Source organism: Gorilla gorilla, chromosome 14, assembly GCF_029281585.2.
Source record: "Gorilla gorilla gorilla isolate KB3781 chromosome 14, NHGRI_mGorGor1-v2.1_pri, whole genome shotgun sequence".
NCBI classification, from domain to species: Eukaryota; Metazoa; Chordata; class Mammalia; order Primates; family Hominidae; genus Gorilla; species Gorilla gorilla.
Window position 1 is genome coordinate 115,811,499 of NC_073238.2, and position 26,038 is coordinate 115,837,536.

At 38.3% G+C, this 26,038-nt stretch overlaps 1 protein-coding gene across 7 annotated transcripts in view; it reads right to left on the reverse strand.

Annotated features, from left to right (window-relative positions):
• The window catches only part of NALCN (sodium leak channel, non-selective), a 363,332-nt gene that overhangs the window by 40,156 nt on the left and 297,138 nt on the right, over nucleotides 1-26,038 (reverse strand). For 4 of the 7 annotated variants that reach the window (XM_031001413.3, XM_055359450.2, XM_063697490.1 and 1 more), the window contains exons 19-28: nucleotides 17,268-17,369; nucleotides 16,762-16,831; nucleotides 13,840-13,931; nucleotides 13,629-13,751; nucleotides 11,032-11,088; nucleotides 10,668-10,788; nucleotides 10,433-10,564; nucleotides 9,314-9,481; nucleotides 6,931-7,035; nucleotides 1,723-1,829 (exon numbers count right to left, since the gene is read on the reverse strand). In XM_031001413.3, coding sequence (XP_030857273.3) covers nucleotides 1,723-1,829; nucleotides 6,931-7,035; nucleotides 9,314-9,481; nucleotides 10,433-10,564; nucleotides 10,668-10,788; nucleotides 11,032-11,088; nucleotides 13,629-13,751; nucleotides 13,840-13,931; nucleotides 16,762-16,831; nucleotides 17,268-17,369 — 1,077 coding nt within the window. Of the gene's footprint in view, nucleotides 1-1,722; nucleotides 1,830-6,930; nucleotides 7,036-9,313; nucleotides 9,482-10,432; nucleotides 10,565-10,667; nucleotides 10,789-11,031; nucleotides 11,089-13,628; nucleotides 13,752-13,839; nucleotides 13,932-16,761; nucleotides 16,832-17,267; nucleotides 17,370-23,498; nucleotides 23,586-26,038 lie in introns of all 7 variants that reach the window. The other 3 variants (XM_055359447.2, XM_063697488.1, XM_063697487.1) reach the window with 1 other exon arrangement.

Here is a 26,038-nt window from a genome sequence, read left to right on the forward strand (position 1 = left end):
CCGGTTTGAGGAAAGGAAGAAAAGTTGGCCACTTTCTTCACTTCCACTCATCCTCTTCGGGCCACCACGAGATTCTCACATGACTGAGGTGGGATGTCGTTGAAAGGAATGGAGAAATGGAGTTAAAGTCTTGTGCATCTGATACAATTGGATTCTGGCCATAGGTGTTCAAGAGTTTGAACCCCCTCTCCAGCCCAGGAGTGCCTCATTGCACCTTTTCTCCTGTGAGTGTGCAGTCTCTGGGTGATTCTCAAGTCTGGCTCCTGGAAACACACCTACGGGCCCTTTGGATGGGGGTACCCTTTCCCAGCACAAAGCCCTTTGCCGCAAGGCTCAAGAGGACTCAGATGATGTGGCCCTAGGCAGTGACTACTGGGCTCTCCAGGAACACCAGATAACCCTGCTCTCCAGATGGTGATGAGCAGCCTGGCCACAAGAGTCTCTCTTCTTGCCCTGCCCATCTCTGACGTTAAGTGATCCCCCTGGGGTACCTCACTTGGCAGAGGTGGGAGGCACCCTCTACCTTTCTCTATAGTGAAGGAAATGAAATGCCCCAGTGTTCTCTATTCCTGACTACATTTACTTCCATGATATTATCTTTGAATTAATAAAAATTAATAAATTATAACATAAATAACTTTATGCTATAATTAATTTTTATCTCATGGAAGACAACTTTTATGCTCCTTTAATTTTTATTTCAATGGAAATTGGATGGCTTTTCTAGTCAGCAGTGGGGCCAGGATATTCTCATGTCTCACATTCCTCTCTCTCCAAGCTGAAGCCACATACCCCAAATGAACCCTTTTTCTCAGTTCTTGGATATTTTAAAAAATAAAAACCCAATATGCATTCTATTGGATTATGTATAAAAGTGAATTTCATATGAGAAAAATGCCAAAGAAAGGTAACAGTGAGTGCTGGGGTACAGCTGGGTGAAATGCTGTTCATTTTAAAGAGTTTTGACATTTAGAAAAGAACATCAATTGTGACAAAAGCAGAGGTGCTGTGACTCAGTTGTTATTCTTACACATTTTCTAAAAGAAAACTTAAAAAACAGATAACAATTTTAAAGGACAAATGAAGGTGACAGAACACTCAGTTCACCAATGACACAGACTGAGGGATCCACTCATGGTCATTAATAAAATAAGAAAGAAGGTACTAGGTATTTCTAGCTTTGATCTAAGTGCTTTGAAAACTCAATTTAAAGAAAAAGGAATATTAAAGGGAAAGTTAGAAACAATCAACTGTGTCACTGATTATTCCTCTCTAGTGTTTCAATAATGGAAGTCCTTCCGTGTAAATGGGTTTTAAAATGGAAATAGCTTTATGATTTAGGGTTCTATTATGAGGACATCAGATCCTCCTTTAAAGATATAAACTCAGGATAAGTTTAGTTTTAATTTGACAGAAAATCCTGTTAAGCCTAATTTTTCAAGCCATTTGAATCCAGATACATATTTCTGAAGTATTAGAAAAATACTGAGATAATATTTCTCTAGTTTCATGAAGCTATATAGAACTCATTGCACTACTTGCTCTTATTTTTTACCTTATTTCTATCTTCCAATATAATCTAGCACTTCGCCCTGTATGACTTAAGATCATTTTAACATCTCTAGCAAAACTACTTTTAGTTACATGCCATATTATATTTATTTAAAGCCTTCTATTGACAAACACACTATTCTTCAGAATTTTTTTTTATGATATACTTACCAAACACGGGGCACCCAAAATCCAGGTTTTTTCTCTCCAGGCCTCAATTTTAAATTTAAGTTCTTTGACACACTGACATTAATTCTGAATATGCCATTGCAATCTTCCTAAAGTAGAAAAACAAGAGGAGAGGGGAAACCTGGTCAGAAAATGAACTCAGAAAAGATAAAGGATAGGAAACTCTTTCTTCTTTCACGGAATCCCAAAAGCCCTTTATCTAACAACAGTGATATGGACAGCTACCCAGCAAATAGTAACAAAGACTTTGGAGACAGGCAGTTAAAAATTGATGCTGAGAATATTAGTTAAATGGGCAAAGGACCTGAGTAGACACTTCTCCAAGGAAGATATGCAAATGGCCAAAAAGCACATGACAAGATGCTCAGTATCATGTGCCATCTGCCATCCGGAAAATGCAAATCAAAACCATAATGATATATCACCTCACACCCACTGAGAAAGCCATAACCAAAAAGTCAGATAACAACAAGCATTGGCGAGGATGTGGAGGAATCGCAATCCTCATACTGGAACCCTTACATACTGGTGGGGATGTAGAATGGTGCAGCCACTTTGGAAAACATTCTAGCAGGTCCTCAAACCACTAACACAGAGTTACCATATGAGCCATCAACTCCACTCCTAGGTATCTACCCAAGAGAGATGAAAATATATGTCCCTATAGAAACTTGTACAAAATGTTTATATAAGCATTATTCACAATAGCCAAAAGGTGGAAACAATCCAGATGTCCATTTTTGAACAAACAGATAAACAAAATGTGGTCCAACCATACAAGTGAATATTATTCAGCCATAGGAAGGGATGAAGTCCTGATACCTGCTACAACATGGATGATCCTTGAAAATATTATGCTAATTGAGAAAAAAGTCACAAAAGACCATATGTTATGATTTTATTCATATAGAAGTCCAGAACAGTGAACTCTATAGAGACAAAAAGAATATTAGTTGTTGTTTAGGGCTTGAGGTGGAGGCTAAAGGGATGGGGGTAACAGTTAAGAGACATAGGGTTCTTTTCAGGGAGATACAAATGTTCTAAAAGTGGCTGTCGTGTATACAACTCCGTGAATATGCTAAAAAACCATTGAATTGAACACTTGAAGTGGGTGTATTGTGTGGTATGTGGATTACATGTCAATAAAGCTGTTAAAAAGGTTTTAAAAATTAAACATCTATAGGAAGTTTTTCACTCATTTCCTATTCTCCCTTCGGTTATTTTTGTTTCTTTGGCTATGATGGTCATATTTTGAACCTAAATCTCTTTTCTGGGTTCAAGGTGTAGATGGTAAAATTCTTGATCACTGTTTGAATATTTCAACAAAAATTCCGTTTTAATCTGCTTAACGTCCTCTTTGACCCTAAGCCATGTCTCCTCTTGGCCTCCTCCTTTCTGTCCCTGGACCAGCATCCCAGCAGCAGCCCAGCATCAAGCTTAGGGTTCCCTGGGCTTTCCCTGTCCTTCCTGGCCCAAGTCTCCATTCTTACTACGATGAGTTTAGTAATGCCAACGTTACTTCTTTCTGGATTACCAGCATGATTCTTTAAAATAAGAACATTTTAATGCAAATAACACATCTTTAATTTATAAAGCCTGGACAAATAAAAGAAAGAAAACTTACCCACAATTGCCCACAGACAAACACAATGAATGTTTTGGAGTATATCCTTCCAGTCTTTTTTCCTATATGTATCTGAGCTCATAAAGTTTATATTCTTCCATCGCCCACTTTTTTCAGCTAAAACTATATTGCAATTATCTTTCCATAACCATACCTTTTTATGCAGAACATTATTTGAAAAGGCTGTGTTGTAGTGTATTGTATAAAGGTCCCTTGACATATTTGGCCTCACTGCCTTTTCCAATTTGTCTTCCTGAACCCACCTGAGCCCACCTTTGATTGCATGAAGCAGTCTGGTATCTTGGTGAAAAGCCAGGGTGCCTGGACACTAGTTCCCTGCTTCTCCACTTATTAGGTGGGTGACCTTGGACAAATTATTTAATCTTTCTACACCTGTTTTCCTCATTAGGAATGGATATCCTCATTAGGATATGGGTAACAAAAACAGCACTAGGAACGGTGCTTTGTACTTTGTGGACACTAGGATGTGTCTGATTCCTCTTCTTACCAACCTTTTGCAGTTTCTCACTTCTCATCAACGAAATTCCAAATCCCTTAGCCAGGCATTTCAGGCACTTGAGGATCTCTCCCTAACTTACATTTCTGGCCTTGTTTTTCAGTTTTTTCCTACATGGGTGGGAATGAAATTAACACTCACTGTTGAGATCAGGTTAGGTACTTCGCATAAACAAGGTAATCTAATCTTCATAACATCATTGTGTGAGAAGCATTCAAGGCAGAAATAGGTTCCAGAAGGATTCAGTGACCAGACCAGGCCATCACCTCTCCTGAAGTAGGATTCCAATCTCAGAAGCTGTGATTTCGAAGCCCATGCTCCTTCCTCCTTGTTCGGTCCCTGCCTCTACACTGTGACTCTTCTTTGTATGCTTTGTGTCCTTCTTCACTGCTTGCTCTCCTTGGAAGGTCCTTTCCTGCTCATCTCAAATCCCACCTCCTCCCTGAAGCCCTCCCAGTACAGTACTCCCAGTTGGAAGCACGATTTCCCATGCTGACATCATAGATTACACGTTATTTCTGCTTCTCATAGGCTTTTGAAAACTGCGGACTTTATATTACTGTTGCTTGAACATGAAACACGTTCTGATTGGACAGAAAATGCCACAAAACAGAAGCAAGGACCTCCTAATGTTTCCATTCCACATTTCATTTCACCTATCACAGTGCCTTGGACACAACTGACATTTAATGACTATTTGTCAAAAGGTATCCTCAGCGTTTGTTTACAGGGTTTTGGTGACTAAGTCCTAGGCTCCATATCTATATCTATATTGATCTCATGACATCTGTTGAGTTTTAAGACAACAAACAAAGGAGCAGAGGGAGGAAGTGCTCAGCCTCATACAAGAAAACACATTTTCCCAACTGGAAACTATGGGTGCAGCAACTGAAGCTTCGTTGTCTTTAACAGGAACTGTGTGTGATCTAAATGTTGGTGTATCTACTTTCCCCCTTTCTTTGGATTTATCTCTTCTTTTAGTAAGATGGGCTGAAGTTCTCCGACAGAACTGACGTCACCTTCACTCATATGGCGTTCTTGGCCTTGGCCTCAGCCTCTTATGTTTGGATTTGAGAAGACAAAAAGACTCAAGCCCCGTCTCACCGTGCCAATTTCTTTTCAATCGTTCTGCTTGGTGCTGGTGCTCTCTATGATGGCTGAGTCTCCTTAGGCTGTCCATCTGAGCCTCGCACAGACCTCACTGCTCTAGGAAACAGGATAAATGCATCATGAAATCTGTGTCTATGCTCATCTGCTGGCTGCTGTCACCATCAATCTTCAGCTTTGGCTGGGTATGAGTGGATAATGTAAAATCACCATGCTCTTAGGCCACTGTTAATATACTGAGTCATCCAAGATTCCTAGCAGGCTTCATCCTGAAGTGTTGTTATTATCTTTCTGGCCTCTGTTCAGTGTGGATCAAAAATCACTCTTCTTTCCACACACAAGCTTGTGGATGAATGCGTCAGGTCTCTGTCACTTTCTTTATCAGCTAACTTGATATGGCATGACCGTCAGGCCACATTCCTTGTTCTGTCTTCTCAGGTGTATCAAAGCTCCTGGAATGTCTCTCCTAGTCTGGCCTTTGTTTCAAATTCTCATTATTAATATAATTTATAATGTATTTTGGCTGAACAAAGATGTTACCTGTATTTTGTCACAATTAGAGAACAATTTGTATCATTTGAAATCTATACTAGATAGCCATATTTGCTAGAAATATATAACGTAGTTCAGGTCTAGTAGGCCTTTTGAAGATATACATTTAGGAACTGAGGCATCATTTTATTGGGATCAAAGAGAAAATACTTTTCTAGTTTATATATCAGCAGTGGTTGGTTTACTTTATTAATTTATTTGTAACATAAGAATCCTAAGAGAATGGGACACTTTATGATATTACAAAAATTGTCTAATTATTAACCAAACTGTGTCCCCCTTTTATTTTTCTGGAGCACACAACTAAATTCCAGCCCCCCTTGCAGTATCTCTGCTCTTTACAGAGGAATGTGGGTGGAGCGGATTCTCCCACAGCCCACTCAGTTGGAGATGGCTCTCCACTGTTATCTCCAGCTCATTGAAGAAGGCTCTGAAGACATGGCAAAGGGTGGCGGCATAGGATAGAAGGCATGTGAGTCCCTGAGTGGTCATTTGGAGGAGAGCTGTATATTGTGTATATATTGCAAATGTATATATTGCAACTGATCCAAGATGCAATATATACATTTCATTATGTGAAGCTACTGAAATATTGGGCTTGTTATAGCAGCTAGCCTTCCCTTATAACCAATGACTGAAGAAAGAGAAAGAAACGCCGTAGTGCAGGTATTCAAGTTTGGGTCTTTGTGGAGGTCATTGTTGGTTGTCATAAAGAGGGAGATTCTGGGCAGCTAGAGCTAATGTAAAGGCACTGGCTTTCTAATGGGGAGAAAGCTGAGAGTGGGGAAGCAATAAAAAGTGGTGAGAACCAAATGCTGCTTCTTGGACATTTTTGCATGGGGCTGTTTGCTGATGAGTCTTATGTGACAACAAAGGAAGGATCAAGTTAGCTAAGACCTCAAGGGAAAGTATCCAAAGCTCACAGCTGTAAACAGCTGGAATCTTGGGTGACCACGCTCAAGTTGTCAACAGTAGGTTGACACTGGAATAGGAGGGAAGAGTGACATTCTCTGAGGTGTGCTTTTCATCTTATTAACCTTTCTAGCCAGAAGAGATATATCACGTGCTTAAGCAAAAAGGGGTTTGTGGGAAGAGAATTCTTAGGGTTTTATAGGGAGTTCTTAAACTAGGCTTGTCAGCCACTGGTACCACATGCTTGCCAAGGGAGTGTAAACACCTTATTATTATTTTGTTTTCTTTTTAGGGACAGGGCTCTCGCTCTGTTGCCCAGGTTGGAGTACAGTGGTGAGATCATAGCTCACTGCAACCTTGACCTCCTGAGTTCAAGTAATCTTCCCTCTTTGGCATTCCAAAGTGCTAGGATTGTAGGCACATGCCACCACACTTGGCCCTTAATTTTTATTTCAAAAGACAGAAAGGTACATCTTACCCTTCTAATAATGTTGGGATCATTGCACTTGGCCAGTTTTCCAGCAAAAAGCTGAACTCCAAAGCTTGCAAAAACGAGCATTAATGTCAGCAAAAGAATGGAGACCTGAAAGAAATTGATGAAATGTTAAATCTCTTGTTAAAGACTAAATATTAGGTTTGGTTTAAACAGTGACATAAATAGGACTTTTAAGATAACATTGTATAAAAATCATGGGTTTTTGATGATATATTTTAACTTCTCCACCATAGGTCACACAATTAGCCTTACTGGAAGGTCAAAAGGAGAAAATTAACAAGCTTTGAATTTTTTAAATGGAAACATGAATTTCATGTAAGAAAATGGAATAAGGTATTTTTGATATGGCTTGAACTTTTCTGACTTTAAAATCAACACCTTGATCTTTTTTATTTAATGGAACGAAGGAAAAAAATGTTTAATTATATTTTGTTTATTTTTTCCCAAATGGACGTATATATATATATTTTTTTTTTTTTTTTTTTTTTTTGAGATGGAGTGCCACTCTGTCCCCCAGGGTGGAGTGCAATGGTGCAATCTCGGCTCACTGCAACCTCCACCTCCTGGGTTCAAGCAATTCTACTGCCTTCAGCCTCCCGAGTAGCTGGGACTACAGGCACACGCCACCAAGCCCAGCTAATTTTTGTATTTTTAGTAGAGACAGGGTTTCATCATATTGGTCAGGCTGGTCTTGAACTCCTGACCTCAGGCAATCCACCCGCCTGGGCCTCCCAAAGTGCTGGGATTACAGGTGTGAGCCACTGTGCCCGGCCTGGATTCATATTTTTATTAGCAGAGCACAAATGAGCGGGACAGTGGCTTAGCTGTCTTGTAACTGTGAAGGTGTGCGTTAGGAGAATGTTCTATGCACAGAAGAGAGGAGAGAATTCAGACCTGAAGAGCAAATCTGTTAATTAACTCATGCTCCCTCTGCTAGCTGACTTCTTTGGTCTCAGCAGAGAAGAGTGGCAGAGGGCAAAACATGGAACAAGTGAACTGCACTGGTTGAATAACCTAAACATATACCTAAGTGTACTAAAATCACACTGACCACCATTAGGGAAAGGCACAAATTCTCCTCTAAAATTTATTATTGATCAAAAGATTCATATACATTAGCAGTCAGGTGATATTTTCTTTTAATTCCAGCTGTGTGAAGAGTCACTGTTTTATGGCTTTGCATAAAGAAAACAAGAATTTTTAAACCCATCTTAAAAAAGAAATTCAGCAACTGGGAGGCTGAGGTGGGTGGATCTCCTGAGGTCAGGAGTTCGAGGGCAGCATGGGTAACATGGTGCAGCCCCGTGTCTACTAAAATACAAAAAATTAACTGGGAGTGGTGGCACATGCGTGTAGTCTCAGCTACTTGGGAGGCTGAGGCATGAGAATCTCTTGAACCCAGTAGGTGGAAGTTGCAGTGAGCTGAGATCCCACCATTGCACTCCAGCCTGGGCGACAGAGCAAGATTCTGTCTCAAAAAAAAAGAAAGAAAAAAAGTCAGTAATGATATATATACCTCTAGTAACATCACAATCTATCTTAAAAATACATTTGTGTCAACTACAACTACAGCTGTTTTCTCATCACAGGTAAGTCTCTAGAAAGCAAGATACAAAACAAGCCTATGTAAATTAATTCATGCTTCTCATGCACAAGCAGACCTCATCAATAATAAAAAAACTTTTGATCACTGTTTTGTAAGGCAAAGATCTTTCTGTAACAGATTGTGAACAATGAGCCTCTTTCTTGTTGTTTTATCTCTGACCTTGTTTTCAGAAGACCCTAAATCAATGTTTGCCCAGCTAAAAAGTACGTTTTGCCCCCTCAATCATCTTTGTAATCACTCATTACTGTAATGCTGAAGTTACTTGCAGTGGGTTATACCTATATGTTGCATTTTTAAAGTTGTTTTATGTTAACACTCCTGAGATCTAAAGACAAATTCTGTGCTATATTATTTCAGGAACACACAGAATGAGATTAGGAGCCCAAATGCATGAATTCCTAATCCCATTTGTGGAGTACACGGTGTTGAATCTTCTTATCCTTCATTTTCAGATGGGAGGAAACTAAAACCCAGAGTAGGAATTAGAGTCAAGAGGTTGGTACCGAAAGAGTCAGCAGATACGAACTCTTTCAAATCTCAGAGTGCTTCTCTTTAGGTGAATTAAATAAACTCATATGCCAGAAGTGCCCAGGAGTAAAGTGTTTGAAGGCGCATTGTGTTTTGTTAGTGCCTCCATTACCCTCTGGCAATAACCAAAACTATTGAATTGACCTTAGTAAGCAAGACTCACTTTTCCCTCATTAGCTACATTACAGTTGGACTCCTGTGAACTGGAATCAAAGGATAATTCTCACATACCAAAAAAATTTCCTTGAAGCCGCTGAAAAGTTCTCGAACAACTTTCCTCATCTGGGGCACCAGTTTGAATATGCGCAGAGGTCTCAGGCACCGAAGGACCATTAGAAGCTGAGCTCCCGATTCAGCAGGTACATTTTGAGGCATCCAACAAAGAAATATCAAGCTCACCTAAAGGGGAGCAAACGATCTCTGGAATTTATACAATTCATCCCCTACTATTTACATTTTCTGACAGCCGACTGGCCACAACTTTTCATTTAGCAGAGATTCCACTCACTGGTTGTACGTGCAATCTGTTAACTTTAAACAACAAACCTCAGCTAGACTTGCTAGATACCTCAAAGGAAAGTCATCATGTGTATGCAGGAAAGAAATGGGGGTGTCCACACCGTGTGTGTGTGTGTGTACACCAGTGCGTTCTGCCTCTTCTTTTAACTTACTACTCTGGAGGCTCCGCTGATGTCGATATAGTTGGAATTCCTTTTATCAAGGTTACTGCTATTTTATTAATGACCTGCAACATGCTACTTGTTAATGATCACGATTCTCCTTGTTGTCTCTGCAAAGACATTGATTTCATGCCTCCTTGGACATACAGGAAAAATAAAAAGTTCTCTGAGCCCATTTCTATGGTTTTCCAGCGAGTTTTACTAGACAGTTGAATGGGCAACTGCTATAGCCAGGTATTTTATGGAATCAGGAGAGAGATACAATCACAATCACTTTAGTTTGCTTTCAGCAATAAGGGGCTCATAATCAATAACATGGTTTATATGAGGCAAACTTTTTTTTTTTTTAGTATAGAAGCCATAAGATTTGTGGGATGCAAACTAGATTTGCCATGTTAGACCTTATTAATGTATGTCTCATTCATACATAAAATTATGATTAGTGTATTTGAACAATATAACTATCCATAGATATTTATGATGCTCTTAATTTAGATTTTACATGCATGGCCCTTATTTGCATATAATGAACTACTCTAGAGTTCCATTTAAGAATTCAACTAGGGAATCTAAACCTCTGTGACTCATACCTCTTGCGCTTATACCAAGAAATGCAGGAGATTTTACAAAACCATTACATTTTTCATTTAGGCAATAAGCAAAGACTTACAAGATATATAAATATGTCCATTACTCCACCGAAGTCCCTGATGACAGCAGTTGGAGTGAAAAATAAGCCATCTGCCATAATCTTCAGATTAAGCTCAATGCTCATGAATATCACAAACACATACTCAGCAATCTGAAACGGGCAAAAGGCAGTTTGGTTACAATGAACGGAAAAACAGCAGGTCAGTATTTTACCCCCTAGTTGTAAGCTGAGATTTAGCAGCGGTAAGCAGTACCTGCAAAGTAGGTGCATGCATGACTCTTCGAAACGGGGACTCAAACATCATGGAAATGCAAGAGCAGATGGTTACGATGATCATGACCCAGTCCAGGTAAGTGACCAATCCCAGCAAATCACTGCCAAAGACCAAACAAAATTGAGAAACATAAAGGTTCCAGGAAAGGCTTCTAAGAGTTAGAGATGATGGCTTCTGTGGCTCTATCAACATGACTGGTATTTTAAAAACATCATTCCCCAATCATCTATTTCATAGCACTATATAGCAAGAAAATAAAAGAGAATTTTAATCTTTGTATGCAGCATAAAATAGTACATGAAAACTTTAAATGTGCATGGAAAATGAAGTTGGTGATGCTTACTAAAGTTGATGGTACTTTGTATTTTTCACAGCTCCTGTGACAGGGTCTGTTTTAGATCTGTAAGAGAACACATATATAAAATTCTGCAACAAAGCAAGCATGTTTTAACTTGCTAAAAATCATATTTGCAAACATCTCATCTACCTAAAATCTCTTTTACAGCCTCTCTACAATGTCCATTATAAAATATGTTAACTGTAGGTAACTCTGGAGGTCAGAGAACATTGATGAAAGAAAAAATCCAAAGAATTTGCAGTTGATGCTTATGAAAATAAAGTTTTATATTTCTCAAAATACTTGATTTTAGACTTTGTGACTTTGTCCAGAATTTTCTGACATGGGTAGTACAAAATTAAGTTTTGACTTTCATTTAAAAACACTCATTTAAAATCTTTGCCTTAATAGTTCAAGAATGTTAGTTATTCAAGATTATTTAATTAAATACTCCATAATTTAAATAGACTTCTTCCCCCTGCATTTAACTGTGATGTGGTAGAATGATTTATTTAGAATTTCTTGGAAGGGAGAGTCGTTGTTTCTACTTTCAGGAAGCCTGTGAGCACCGTCAATGAGATTGCTTACAGTCTTTGTGTATGTGTCCTCAATTACAACAGAGTCTTCATCAATTGTATTCAACATCAGCTGCCTTGCTGATAAAAGGGAAATTACACCACACTAAGTGAAGTGGAGAATTAACCATGAGATGTTAAGGTACAGGCAGCCAACAGGATAATTCAAGATAAAAAAAACCTACTTCAAGAACTGATCAAATCAATCTCCAAAATGGCATTTTCTTCCTTTACTTTGAAAACTCATGGAAGATTTTAATAATTATGACTCAGTTGCTTTAAATTGTGAAAGTCTTTATAGAACAGCAGAAAGAACAATAGTCTGGCAATCAAGAGAGAGCCAGGTAGTAGCTGGGTCCCTGAGCAAAGCCCTCAACTTCTGCACGCTTAAATGTCCTCCTCTGTTGAAGGAGGGGGCACACAAATGACACCGAGTGGTCCCTGAGGTCTCTTCCATCCCTGAAATGTTATAATAGTGTGTATTAGTTTCCTTGAGCTGCTGTAACAAAGTACCACTGGTGCTTAAGACTGGGTGGCTCAAGCAACATAAGTTTATTTTCTCATAGTTTTGGAGGCTGGAAATCCAAGATCAAGATGCCAGCTGAGTTGGTTCTTTCTGAGGGCTGTGAGGGAAAACCCTGTTCCAGGGCTGTCTCCTTGACTTGTGGAGAGCCGTCTTCTCCCTACGTGTCTTCGCAAGGTCTTCTCTCTGTATATGTCTGTGTCCAAATGTTCTCTTAAGGAAACCAATCATATTAGATTAGGGCCCACCCTAATGACCTCATTTTAATTTAATTAACCTGTTTAAAATTCCTATTTCCAAATACAGTCACATTCTGAGGTTCTGAGGGTTTGGACTCTACCATATGGATTTTGTGGAGGGGGAACAATTCAGTCCATAACAGACAGTGATTATCATACGCTACTAATTAATAACAAAGAAATCAATTTACTTAAACGATGGCATCAGGGACACTCCAACTACGTAATGGGAACATGGAAAGTTTTCTCATTTCCTCCATGACTCTTAATGTCTTCGGAATGTTTACTTACAGGTACTGATATGGTTTGGCTCTGCGTCCCTACCCAAATCTCATCTTGAATGGTAGCTCCCATAATTCCCACATGTTGTAGGAGGGACCCAGCCAGAGGTAATTGAATCATGGGGGCGGTTCCCCCATACAGTTCTTGTGGTGGTGAATAAGTCTCATGACATCTGATGATTATATGAGGGGTTTCTGCTTTCACTTCTCTCTCTTGTCTGTGCCATGTAAGATGTGCCTTTTGCCTTCCACCATGATTGTGAGGCCTCCCCATCCACTTGGAACTGTGAATCCAATAAATCTCTTTTTCTTTATAAATTACCCAGTCTCAGGTATGTCTTTATCAGTGGCATGAAAATGGACTAATACAGGTATGCTTGACAAAAATCCATTTCATCCATTTGTTGCCTGTCAAACTTGGCTTAGGTGTCCACAACTAGTGTCTTCAATGTTCACTCTACTTATGGCTTCTTACACATTTCTTCCCTGTTGGTAGGGTACAGACAGTGAACAGTGGGTTTCCTTCTTATAACAGTTGGTAATGAAAGCACTAATCAACTTTACGTTATTCTCCAATAAACCAATTGAGGTATTTTTACCACAAAGGAACTACAAGCCTCATGGAAGACATGGACAATGACCTTCCTTTCACCATGTCCTTTAGTCTCCTTTTGTCTCAGTATTTCCAAAATAAAATATGGAGTTAATAATGCCGATATAAGTGTATCAGGAAACTCCTAAAATGCACAAACGAAAATGGCTGTTTTGTGTTTTATCAATGCGAGTTTTCTATAAATGTTAACTACTTGCGACCTTTGTTTTCCACCTGGTCGGGTGTTCAGCAAAGAGGAGCAGCATGATTAATTAGTCCGCAGTTTATTTTGTGACCCCATTAGGATTACACGTTCCTTCTTCTTCATATGACAACACCCCTGCTGTTTGCATGGCTCAGGCCAAACACCTGGCTGAAATGAAGTGTACTTACGCGTTGAAGCGTGCTCGGACCACCACCCGGCAAAAGTTTCTGAACCTGTGTTCTCGCCCGACAATGAACAGTGGCTTATCGAAGTATGGGTGGTTCTCTCTGAGTTCCTCTTCTTGCACTTTCCTTGAAGGAGAAATTCATGGGAGAATGAGGCTAAGGGAAATTTTGCCATTCCCAAATGAGAGCCATGGGACACTGCAGCAACCTGTACCTTTTCATCTCTGCTTGCTCCTTTTTTTCCTGAATCATCTTTATTTCACTGTCTTCTCTTTGTGCATTTCTATATCTCACTGTATTGGAATGCTAGAAATAAATTAACAGGGGGTGTGTTAAAACAGGAGGGTTTTGAATGCAAAATATATTATCAGTTAAAAAACTTAAAAATAATATCTCCCTCGATATAAAGTATAAATATTAATTACATATATTTACTGTTAAACATATATTTATATATTTATACTAAATGTATATTTTACAATATGTATATTTATACTAAATGTATATATTTACAACAAATATGTATATTTACACTAAATGTATATATTTACATTAAATATGTATATTTATACTAAGTATATATTTACAATAAATATATATCTATATGAAATGTATATATTTATAATTATGTATATTTATACTAAATGTATATATTTACATTAAATATGTATATTTAAACTAAATGTATATACTTACATTAAATATATATTTACAGTATATAAAATATGTATACGATTAAATGTACATATTTAATGGCCACAGTCTTTATAGCAAGAGTATTTTTTCCTCTAAAAAGTAATTCATTCAGCACATATTGATTGAAATCCTATTATGTGCCAGGCACTATTCTAGTGTGTAGGATATGGCAAGTGGAAACAAAACATCCTTATTCTCATAGGATGTTCTAGTCAATGGGAGACAGATAAAAAATAATTCAAAATAAGTATGTAAGAGGATGCTTAGTGATCCGATTTTTTAAAGAATCACAATGGGTGAAAGGCATAGAGAGACATAGACAGGCTAGAAGATTATGATTTTAAATGAACAGGTCAGGGTAGACCTCAATATGAAGGTGCTATTTGAGGAAAGACTAGAAGGAGGTGAGGGTGCAGGCTGTGGTAGGACTACAGAAATGTGTTCTTCCAGAGCTAGGAGCAGGCCTGGCGTGTCTACGTGTGGAATAGCCAGGATGCCAGTGTGGGTAAAGCTAAGAGAGGTGAGCAGGCCATGCAGGCCCTTCACAGCCCTTTAGATGGACCCCATGGAAGGTGCAAGGCCAGAGTTCCAGTAACTCAGTAGATTTTACAGAAAACACTCCTTAGGCTTAATTATCTGTGTCTGCTATCATTCAGAATAAGTGAAAAAGTTAAAATTCTCTAATTTAAATCTCCCCTTTGTGGGAGAAAAGACATTATAAGAATTTATTGGAAATGATCAGAACCCCATGGCATTTTGCTATGGAGAAGGTGGGAGATGGATTTTGCTATACTTCTACATGAAAAATAGGGTAGGAAGTCTCTGAAGAAGTAAGCTCTGGCACTGAGACTATTCAAATAGGGCCTTTGCTGTCTATGTTTAAACACATTATTTTCAAAGACATGTTCTGATTTGATTCTTAAGTAGGTTGTACATTTCGGTTGAAACATATTGAAGGCGCTTTGAATGAGGGTTGCCTCTTTGACTTTTCACCTGAAAATGTTCTCCGTGCAATATGGCTGACTCTGCAGTTCTAAGTGCGCAGGCCATATGTTGGATTTGATGGCAATTCCATGTCAACAATATGGTAGCCAATCAGATAGAGCTCTGGATATTAAAAATCATGGCGGTAAACAGAGCTCTGTGCCAACTAGAACCATGTCTATAGGGTATTGGTGATATCAGGTGTTCTCATTGCCAACTTCTCGCTCTTGATTTTGCCTGGAACACTTAATAAAAACCATCTACTTGGACTAAAACAGCAGTTTCTACAGAATGAAAGCAGATGTAGTAGGCAAGCACTCCAAAAGCTCAAGAAATAAGAGATAAGTGGTGAAAAAGAGAAAAACGAAATAACCCCAAGGCTTTGCTAACTTTCTCTTGCTAGCCCTCCTTTCTCAAGTGCCATCCTTGGCTCTGAACATTCAAGATTACTTTTTAAGCCAGTTCATCCAGATTCAACCTAACGCCTGTCTTTTTACCAGGACTTCATAATTACAGTTATTTAATATGCATCTCCCAAATCTTTCATTGTAATCTTTGCATGGTATAGCTGCTGGGCCATCTAACCCTTGGCTTCTCTGCATTTTTTTCATGTCTCCTTCATTTCATTTGGGTCTCTGGGATAACGCAGATGGGTCTACGATAACCATCGTATCTAAAATTCCCTGCCCCCAAATCCCCACCTTTGATTTATTTACATGACTTCATTTTACTTTACATTATAAAGCAAATCTGTCACAGTAATGAAGAGATGATGGAAAATAAAAAGAAATCACTCCAGAAATTCCATTATATTTTTTATGAACTTATTATCTGTCTCCTATTCTAAAATTTAAGCTCCAGGAGGGCATTGAGTCTATCTTATTACCCCACTGCTCCTCATTCCTTAGAACAGAACCCAGCACATAGCAAACACTTGACAACTATTTACAGAGCCAGTAAATAAATACATGACCTAGAGTCTAAAAGCAAAAAGCTTTCTTTGGAAATACTAGGTAGTCCTTGACAGGAAAATTCTTCTAGAAATAAAATTTCACTTCCTAATATATAAAGCCCTGAAATTATAGACCCTTGATCTAGATTCTAGAATATTCGATTCTTAGTGAATATTCAAAGTCAATGATGCAAATCAATCCTATATAAAATGCTTAAAATGTCTTTAATTTCAAGTCAAATCCAACTGATAATGACACTTTTGTGTTACTATTTTAACTAAGACATGTGCTTTGTGTGGGATGACTGGAGTTTTCTGCTGTTAACAGTTACTTCTGATACTTGGCTACATAACTCATATCCTGAGTTTCCTGATTCCCTCTGGTATGAAGTCTTAAGGAGACATGGGAATGCGGCAGAAAGACACTGGGCGTTGTCTAAGCAGTCATTTAAATACATTTTCATAATCACGTTTCTGAAATCCAAAGCATTGCTTAAAACTTACATCTTGAGTCAAAGTTTCAAGAGATTTTCCCCTGCTGATCCTCTGGCTGTTTGATCCATGTCTTAGTGACCTAAAACAACCACAGGCACTGGTTAATACATCTCAAGATCAAACTGGCCTTTCAAGCAGTGACCATGATAAAATCAAAATAAAACACTTTTTCTGCTACAACGCCACAAATGCCTATGATTTCTTTTCACAGCAGAAGCTTATACTCTCTCCAAATGTCTTTGATCCCATCTAACAAAATTCAGAATTTTTCCTTCTGATCTTAAAGGTGAGAATTTGGCCATCTCTAAGGAAAAGGATTGTGAAGTAGAGATTTTTTTGAATCTTTGGATCTGATTAGGTGTTTCATTATTGTAACAAACAGCAAATAGAACGCGATTCCTCAGCCATGCCTGTCTGGCAGCCAGGGCTGACAGCCGTGACTGTGTACAGCGACCATTTCCTGTAAAACCCCCCTTTTTTAGAGTCTCTGAAGCCCTGTCTTCCCAAGTATTTACCTGCGCTCTTGGCGGATATGATGCTGCACGCTGAGGATTGACCTCTCCTTTGCGGGCTGCCCCTCGAATGATCCGCTCAGCATGCGCTGTCGGGTGCAAGCTCTAGGAAAAAAAAAGGAGCCCAAGATAAATGCATGGTTTGTACACTTGAGATGAATAACACATAAGTGCTCATTACTTTTATTATTTTAAAGGCAACACCAATGAAAACACAAAATACAGCAAATAACGTATAATTATAAAGGAAAATGAACTTTACGCTCTGTGTCAAGAACACTTACAAAGCAGAAGTATCACAGCTATGAAGAAGGGCTGGAAAATAAACAGAAAGCTCCCCTCTTGCCCCTCCTCCTTCTGCCTCCTCCCTCCTTTCCAAAAATAATGGTAGAGCTTCTATCAGGACACCATAAGCAGAAGGCCAGCCTACCCACAGTGATATGGTTTGGCTTTGTCCCCACCCAAATCTCATCTTGAATTCCCATGTGTCGTGGGAGGGACCCGGTGGGAGGTAATTGAATCATGGGGGCAGGTCTTTCTTGTGCTTTTCTCGTGATTGTGAATTAGTCTCATAAGATCTGATGGTTTTAAAAAGGGGAGTTTCCCTGTACAAGCTCTCTTCTCTTGTCTGCTGCCATATAAGACGTGCCTTTCACCGTCTGCTATGATTGTGAGGCCTCTCCAGCCATGTGGAACTGTAAGTTCACTAAACCTCTTTCTTTTGTAAATTGCCCAGTCTCAGGTATGTCTTTACTAGCAGCATGAAAACAGATTAATACACACAGGCAATCATGATGTCGGTTTTGAATTTAAACAAGGTTTCTAATAAACCCCCTTTGGGAAGGATTTGTCCACTCAGGCTCCTGGAATGATTAAATATACGTTCCAAGGAGATTTTGCAGAACTTTAGGAAGACAGGAAAACATAAAGCTTACAAGGAAAAATGAGTCATAAAGAGAAGTAACTAAAGCTGGAATTATGCACAACAATGTAAACATACTTAACACGACTGAACTGTACACTTAGAAATGGTTTAGATGGTAAATGTTATGTGTTGTTTTTAAAACCACAGTTTGAAAAAAAAAAAAGCACACAGTTTTTGGAATTATTACCTACAGAAACCTCAATCTGAAGCTTGCAGCTTACTGGTAACCAGTTACCACTTGTTGAAACCATGAAGACTTTTAAAAACATGTTCTTTTTGGACAATAACTGGACTTGTGTTAATTTCAGATTTGCTAATGAGTGAAGACAATTGGGTGGCCTAACACCTGTGGTGTGAATGATTTTGGTGAGAAAAAAAAATTATTCTCCAGAAAATTTTCTCCAACTGGGAATGACAGGAATTCCCTTCAGATAGTTGATAAGTGGCAAGAAAATAACACAAGGGATTAAAAGACCTGTGTGCCAGAAGTTACGTTGTTATGAAGTAGTTGAGTGATCTTCGGGCCTAACTTCCTCATTGGTAAAATGAAGAGAAAGCCTTGCTCTGAAAGATAGCTCACAGGTTGAAAATGCAATGATTTTATGACACACAAATCTAATGATACTCTATTTGCTCAACACCTGAACACACAATTCTGCCTTTTTTTACATATTATTTTCACATTTATGTTTCTTAAAATGCATTTCTTGAATGGCTTTGAATATGATTACTATCTGTCTGAGAATTAAGATCTTTGAGAAAAAGATTTGTATGTGCTTAGCGCACTTAAAATAGCAGCTCTTATGATACATGTATAATAGAAGCATTTTTAAGTATTTAAATATAACACATATATTACAGAAGAAGTTATATAATACATCATATAAGAACTTATTATATAGTAATACATTATATAAGAACTTACTAAATATGTCATATTTAAGTCTTTAAAAATGCTTTTAATGTGGATGAAGATAATTATGGTGAATATCTATGAAAAATCATACAAATTCACTGAATGTAAATGTATTCTTGGAAACAAACCCCAAATAATCACTATTTTTCATTTACTAAACAGCATGAAGCAACTTTTCTACAGATATATAAATATGTCTAACGAGAACATTCTGAAAAATCTCATTCCATTATACAAGGAGACCACTGGCCACACACAGGTTCCTGGTGAATGAGGGAAGGACCGCAGATGGAAGTTATAAACCTGAGGTTGGACGGCGGGTGCAGGAGCAAGGCAATGGGAAGGAAGTTTTATGACCCTTTGGCCTAGAGCTCACCTGGACATTGAAACAGGTATAGAAAGATTCCCATGATAGGACGTTTCTGAATAATGAAACAGCCTTGTACTGCCTAAGCCATTGTCACATTTGTTGGCCATGTAAGAAATTTTGCTATTTTGGAAAATAACAGTGTTGGCAGAAAGCTATCAACTTCAGTTGGACACAATCAGACCTGCTAAGAGGTTACATATACTCTAATCCAATGTGCCCAGGTTCATACAAAAGCATGGTAAAAGTTTGCTTTATTATTTTTAAAGGGAATACAATGTTACTATAGATAAGCATATACAGTAAGGCAAACCATGAAATAAATACCAAATAGTGTTTTAACATGCACAGTATAATGACAGACTGATATAAATGGGTTCTGAAAAGTAACATGAAATGAGAAATGAATATTTCACCTATGTGAAAGCACAAAAAAAAGACTTGTTTTATACTCCATGTTCCTACAGTATGTTATTAACCAAGCTTGTTTAAAGCTCATGGCATTTTGTTATCATTAGTTATTCCCCTTACTAGGCTGTGAGTTAATTAGGGACCACTTTATCACTCAGCCTCCCATTCCTAGGAAGTTCAGTTTCTGGCCCGCATGCTGCCTGATGAACAGAATGAGTAAGTGAAAAGGTGGGGAGGGGTGAGTAGGGAGGGTAGCGGCAGGTGCGTGGGGACTGTGTGACCCCATCCCTAACTTGCTAGCCTCTCATGGTTCAAAGAAGTGCACCCTGCAGTGCAGCTGCTGATGGAAAGTTCTGCCTTTGTCTGGAAGCCTAATGGAGAAGATGAGTTGAGAAAACATAAGCTTTAAAAGCACACACTTCTGACTTCAGCTTTTATAAGCTGTGGGACCTTAGACAGGTGATGTGCTTTCTCTAAGCCTCCATTTCTCATATGTAAAATGTAGAGAACAATAATGCCTTTCCTTCTGACTTCACAGGGAGCTGGAAGAAGTAAAGATGATTATGAATGTGACAGTGCTTTGGAAACATCAATGCTTTCTTTGAATTTTAGTTGCTATTATTTCCTGTTGTATCTTGTCCCGTGTCATGGTGGATGTTATAACACTCTACATAGCACTGGGGATTGAGCAGCAAGTTTGGCAGAGGATAACAGCAGAAGCTAAGTCCTTTCTGTTCTGACTGATAGTGATGTCCACTGTGGACCCATGCTACAGCCTCTTAACTGGTCTCCATGCCTCCAACCTCAATAAAGATATTGCATTATTATCCCAAACTGAATGTTCTCTGGAATGAACGTCCATAATGGTATCGTGGCAGGCAGGTTTCTAAGATTACCCTGATGATCTCTGCCTCCTGGGTTTCATGCCCTTGGGTACTTCCCTCCCCTTGAATGTGGGTGGCACTTAGTGACTTCCTGCTAAGGAGCAGAAGAATGGGAAAGGTTGCAGAACACTATGACTTCTGTCTTCCTAGAGCTCCCTCTCTCTCTCTCCTTCTTTCATGCTGACTTGGTCTTGCCCTCTTGCTTGCTTGCCCTTCTCTCTCTCTCTCTCTCTCTGTCTCTCTCTCATGCTGACTTGCTCTTCCCATCTTGCTTGCTTGCCCTGGTGAAGCAAGCTGCATATTGTGAGGTGCTCTATGGAGAGTTCCACTTGGGGAGGAATCGAGCAAACCGGTTGGAACTGAGGCCTTCATATCACAGCTCACAAGGAACTGAATCCACTAATAACCATGCGATTGAGTGGGGCTCTTCCCATTCAAGTCCAAATGCATGCAGCTTGGAGAGAGACATGACTAAGTGATGCCCAGATTCCTGACTAAAACTGTGAGATGAAAAACGTGTTGTTTAAATCACTTAAGTTTTGGAGTAATTTGTCATGCAGCAATAGATCACGAATGCAGTTATTATCACTGCCTTAAAAAGACTAAGCCTAACGAGCAGCATGGCTTACAAAGCCCCGTTTAGTGTCCCTCTAACCTCCCTTTCTGGTCTCGTCTTTACCAGGAGGAACCTCGTTCTCTCCATGCCATTTTCTTTGTTCTTTTAGTTCGTCACATATGCCATGCTCCAAAGAGCTCTAAGAGAGTAGGGTTTTCTTTAAAATTGTTCATGATTATTTCTCAGCTCTTATCCACAGTAGGTGCTCAATAAATATTTGTGGAATGAATGAACCTTGAAATTCTGTGAAGATCAAATATTTTCTTTTCTGATCACTCCATGCTTTTGAAGCATGAAAATAATCACGGACAAAACAGCATGTGTTTAAAATATACTTTGTAAAGGGACAAGTTAAATAATCTTAATTTTATCTCAAGTTAGAATACGATGCCACTCAAGAATAATGGGCTGCATACCTACACTAGAACAGACAGTGATGAAAAAAAAAAAAAGACATTGCTTCTTACAACTAAAAACTTCATACATCTTTCTCTATGTTGTATGTGAAAGCTATTAGGGAAGCCTGAAAGCCAAGATGGAGCAGAGCAGGCTGTAGCAGGTGAACTTAGTTCAATTTCTTTAACTGGAGATCAGATCTGTTGCTGGGAACGTGGTCTCCATATACCTCCTCTTACAGGAATCTAATACTTGCAAGCCGAAATAGTAACTACAAAATTTGAGACTTCCAATATTTTATATAAGAAATGAGATGCATACATCCTTAAAGTTACGAAGTAACAGACCTACCCAGAAAGAGAAGAACTTGAATATTCCATTTTGTTATATTTTGCCACTTTACATTTTTCATTAGGATTGAGATGCCTTTTGGTCTCATGTAAGGACAAAGGAGGTGCGTTTTCAGAAAGAAAATGTTCATTTATTTGCTTCCCAGAGTAAAGGCAAGGCTAATTTTACTGGAAGAATACTGTGATCTTCAGGGACAGTCTCACTTTTCTTAGAGGAAAGACTGGGTAGTGTCAGGTACCAAGGTTTTTAACATCTTCCCTAGATCTTTTCACAATGGCAAGTACTAGAAGGCCAGTTTCTTAGGAACTCCATCTAGTGGCTTCATATAAAAAATTGGCCTGCCTCCTCAGCTTCTGCAACTGGGAGGCACAAGACTTCAAGTGTCTGGTGAAAAATAATGAAGTCTTTTGTCTTGTCTGGGTGAGGAAATTCTTCATTATGCAGGCATATGTAATCCCTTTATTCCTGTTCCCTGGAGGAGAATTACAGTGAGGCATTTTCCTTTTCCCAGTTGGGGTTAATGTTATGCCCTCTCTACCTTTGAAAGTAAAACAAGATGAGGACCCCTGAGGATGATTCAAATGTGGGAATATTCTTCAGCAAACACACATTCCCAGTTGCAAAAATATTACCCCTGGTTTCTTGCCAAGCCTTTGAGAAAAAATAATATGAAAGATTGATCCTTTTTTCTCCCCCTGCATTGCCTTTGTGCTGTGGAATTTCAATTGCTCCTTATATGACAGCCATATATATATATATATATATATATATATATATATATATATATTTTATGGACGTTGGGGAAAGAGAATTATGTCTTGAAATTGTCTCTATTTTTCTTGACATTTCTCCATCTAAAATATTTTAAAATTGGCCCAAAGATTATGGTTATAAGAGAGATCTTTGGAGCTTTATTAGCCTTTAAACACCACTAGTTGTTTATAGACACAGTAGCAGGGGGTCCCCGGTTCTTTTCTTCTTTGTCTCCATGTCTTCTTTCTTAATGTCCCAGAACAAGGGTGTGGAAAAAGCCTATACATTCTGTAATGAAAGGGAGAGGCCTATGAGTCTCCAAATTATTTTCACTCATTATAGAAAAGTTAGATTACACAATACCATCTGGTATTAAATGTAGTTACCATCTAAAGGAACTGCAGTATAACTTTGCAGAGCATTACATTTGAGGGATTTTGCTCAAATCTTGAACTCCACAAGTAATACATTTAAAAGTATTATCCGAGGTTGGTTAATGTAATGTAATCACATTAGCAGACAACAGGAAAATAGTCTTTCAGTGGTAATTATGTAAAACTATGACTGTATAACTAAGAGAATAGATAATGAGTATTTCCTGGAAATGGCTCTTACCTGACTCCACTAGAGTGACAATGTGATCTTCCCAAGTAGAGACAACAGCGGATGCTAATGGGTGAGCTCGTCGGTAATGGCCTCTTGCTGAGATGAGGAAAAAGCTGCATTTTTATCCTAGTGGATACCCCACTCCTTTGTGAGTCAGCCCTATCCCGAGTAAATGGATCTGGCTCTTTCATAGCAACTGCCAGTTAGTTCTTCCCAATCTTGTGTTATTCATAAAAATGTTTTCATAGAAAGGCATGTAAATACATGGGTGACCAGAACTTCATTGTAGGCAGAAAATAAAATAAACCTTGAATGTCTTTATCTTACGCACTTATACCCACACTATAAACAAAAAAGAAAAATTAACTCATGAGAAATCCATGCCTTTAGTGCATCTATTAAATTTCAGCATAAAAAATGTCCGCAACCCCGCATCATTCACTGGGCTTCAAATTTAGTAACCCAACTACTGACTCAGAAACATGCAAATTACAATGTAAAGGCTGAACTTTTTACTACAATAAAAGTGAAATTTTGTAAATGCTGCAGGAACTGCTTTGGCCAATTTTCAACAGATATGTATTCCATTTTTCTTTACTACTTTACTCTCCAGTGATAAAATAACAAAAGAAAGACCTTGTTAAAATATCTTTCCATCTCCATGGTTCTATCTTTCCCAGAATGCCATATAGTTAGAATCAAACAGTATGTAGACTTTTCAGACTGACTTCTTTTACTCAGTAACAGGCATTTATGTTTACACCATGTCTTTCCATGATGATATCTCATTTCCTTTCCATGCTGAATAATTATTCCACTGTCTGGATGTACCACAGTTTGCTTATCCATTCTCCTACTGAAAGACATCTTGGTTGCTTCCAAGTTTTGGCAATTAGGAATAAAGCTGCCATCAACATCAATGCATGTCTATGGAGACACATATCTATGTATTTCTATGTGCATTTCTATGTCTGTGGAAACAGTAAAAAGATCATTGGTTGCCAGGGTTTGTGGGGAGGGAGGAATGAATAGGTGGAGCACAGAGGATTTTTAGAGCACTGAAATTACTCTGTATGATGTTATAATGATAGATACACATCATCACATATTTGTTCAAACCCATAGACTATAGTACTCTAGGAGTGAACCCTAGTGTCAGCTACAGACTTGGCGTGATAGTGATGTGTCAGTGTAGGTTCATCAATTGTAACAAATGTACCACTCTGATGGGGATGTTGATAGCTGGGGAGACTGTGCCTGTGTGGGGGCAGAAGGTACATGGGAAATCTCTGTACCTTTGCTCCATTTTGCCGCAAACCTAAAACTGCTCAAAAAATAGTCTATTAAAAAAAACTTCCCACATCTGTTTGGTAAAACTCAATAGTAGCCCTTCTAATCCATAACACTATTATAATCACTTTTGGGCTTAACTAAAAACAATCTATAAATCATATGCTATCTCAATAAAATATAACATTTTGATTACCGCAAATCAGGTACTATCTAAAACTGTGATTAGAATATATTATTTTTATTTTAGTTATATTTTGCCACTTTTAAATCTTTACTATTTTATGTTTTATGCAAAAACATATATCTACACATCTTGTCTCCTTAGTTTATGGTTGTCTGAATACAGTTAATTTTCATCTATCTACTTAGCTTATTTTCAAATAGTCTTTCAACTAACCTATCAGAGTTTTTAAGTGTCAGGAAAATCTTAAGAAAAAGCCAACAATAACCAGGCAGACTTCATAGAATTGCAAAGATAAATATTTATGACATTCATTCTCAATACTCTATTTTCTTAAAACTTGGGTTTATTCATACCAAATGCTAAGAAAAAAATTGCTGCTATCTCAGGGGTTGGCACAAACCCTAGGCTGCAAGGGTCTCTGTCGTTTCTTTCTCTCATCTGTAGGGTCAATCCAGCACCTTCCCTTTCCACTGAGGAGCTGAGCTCAAAGGTCCAGGGGACGCTGTAAGGTAATCAAGCCCTCCCAGCAGTGTACAGGGTGTCTTGCTAGTTCTGCCCAGAATGCGGAGCTGCAGAGAAATAATATGACCTTATCCAAAGTTGCTGAATAGCTGGCTAACCTATGGAACAATAATTATAAAAGGAGAACTTTCCAAATGGGAAAAAGCAAATGGTGTGAAATGCCTGGCACGTGAAAGACACTACAGAGATATTTCTCGAATGAATGCGTGAATTCTTAGGGGCACTTTCTTTCAGGAAAAAAAATCCAGCTAATGTCATTTACATAACTGCAGATTAATAAATACATAGTGATTATATATATATGTAAGTAGTATATAAGTTGTATTTATAGTCATTAAATGATTCTTTTAAAATGATAAGAGAAAAACTATCTCTATGTATTTTATTAAATCCGTTTAATTTTTTTCTGTAGTAAGTAGCACTAAACTAAAGACTATTCCTTAAGACTTAAACAGTTATTAATATACGTGCATGGCAAAGAAAGTTACGTTATAAAACCAAATGTCAGAATGCAAACATCATACGAGACTGAGCATTCAAAAGGTTATAA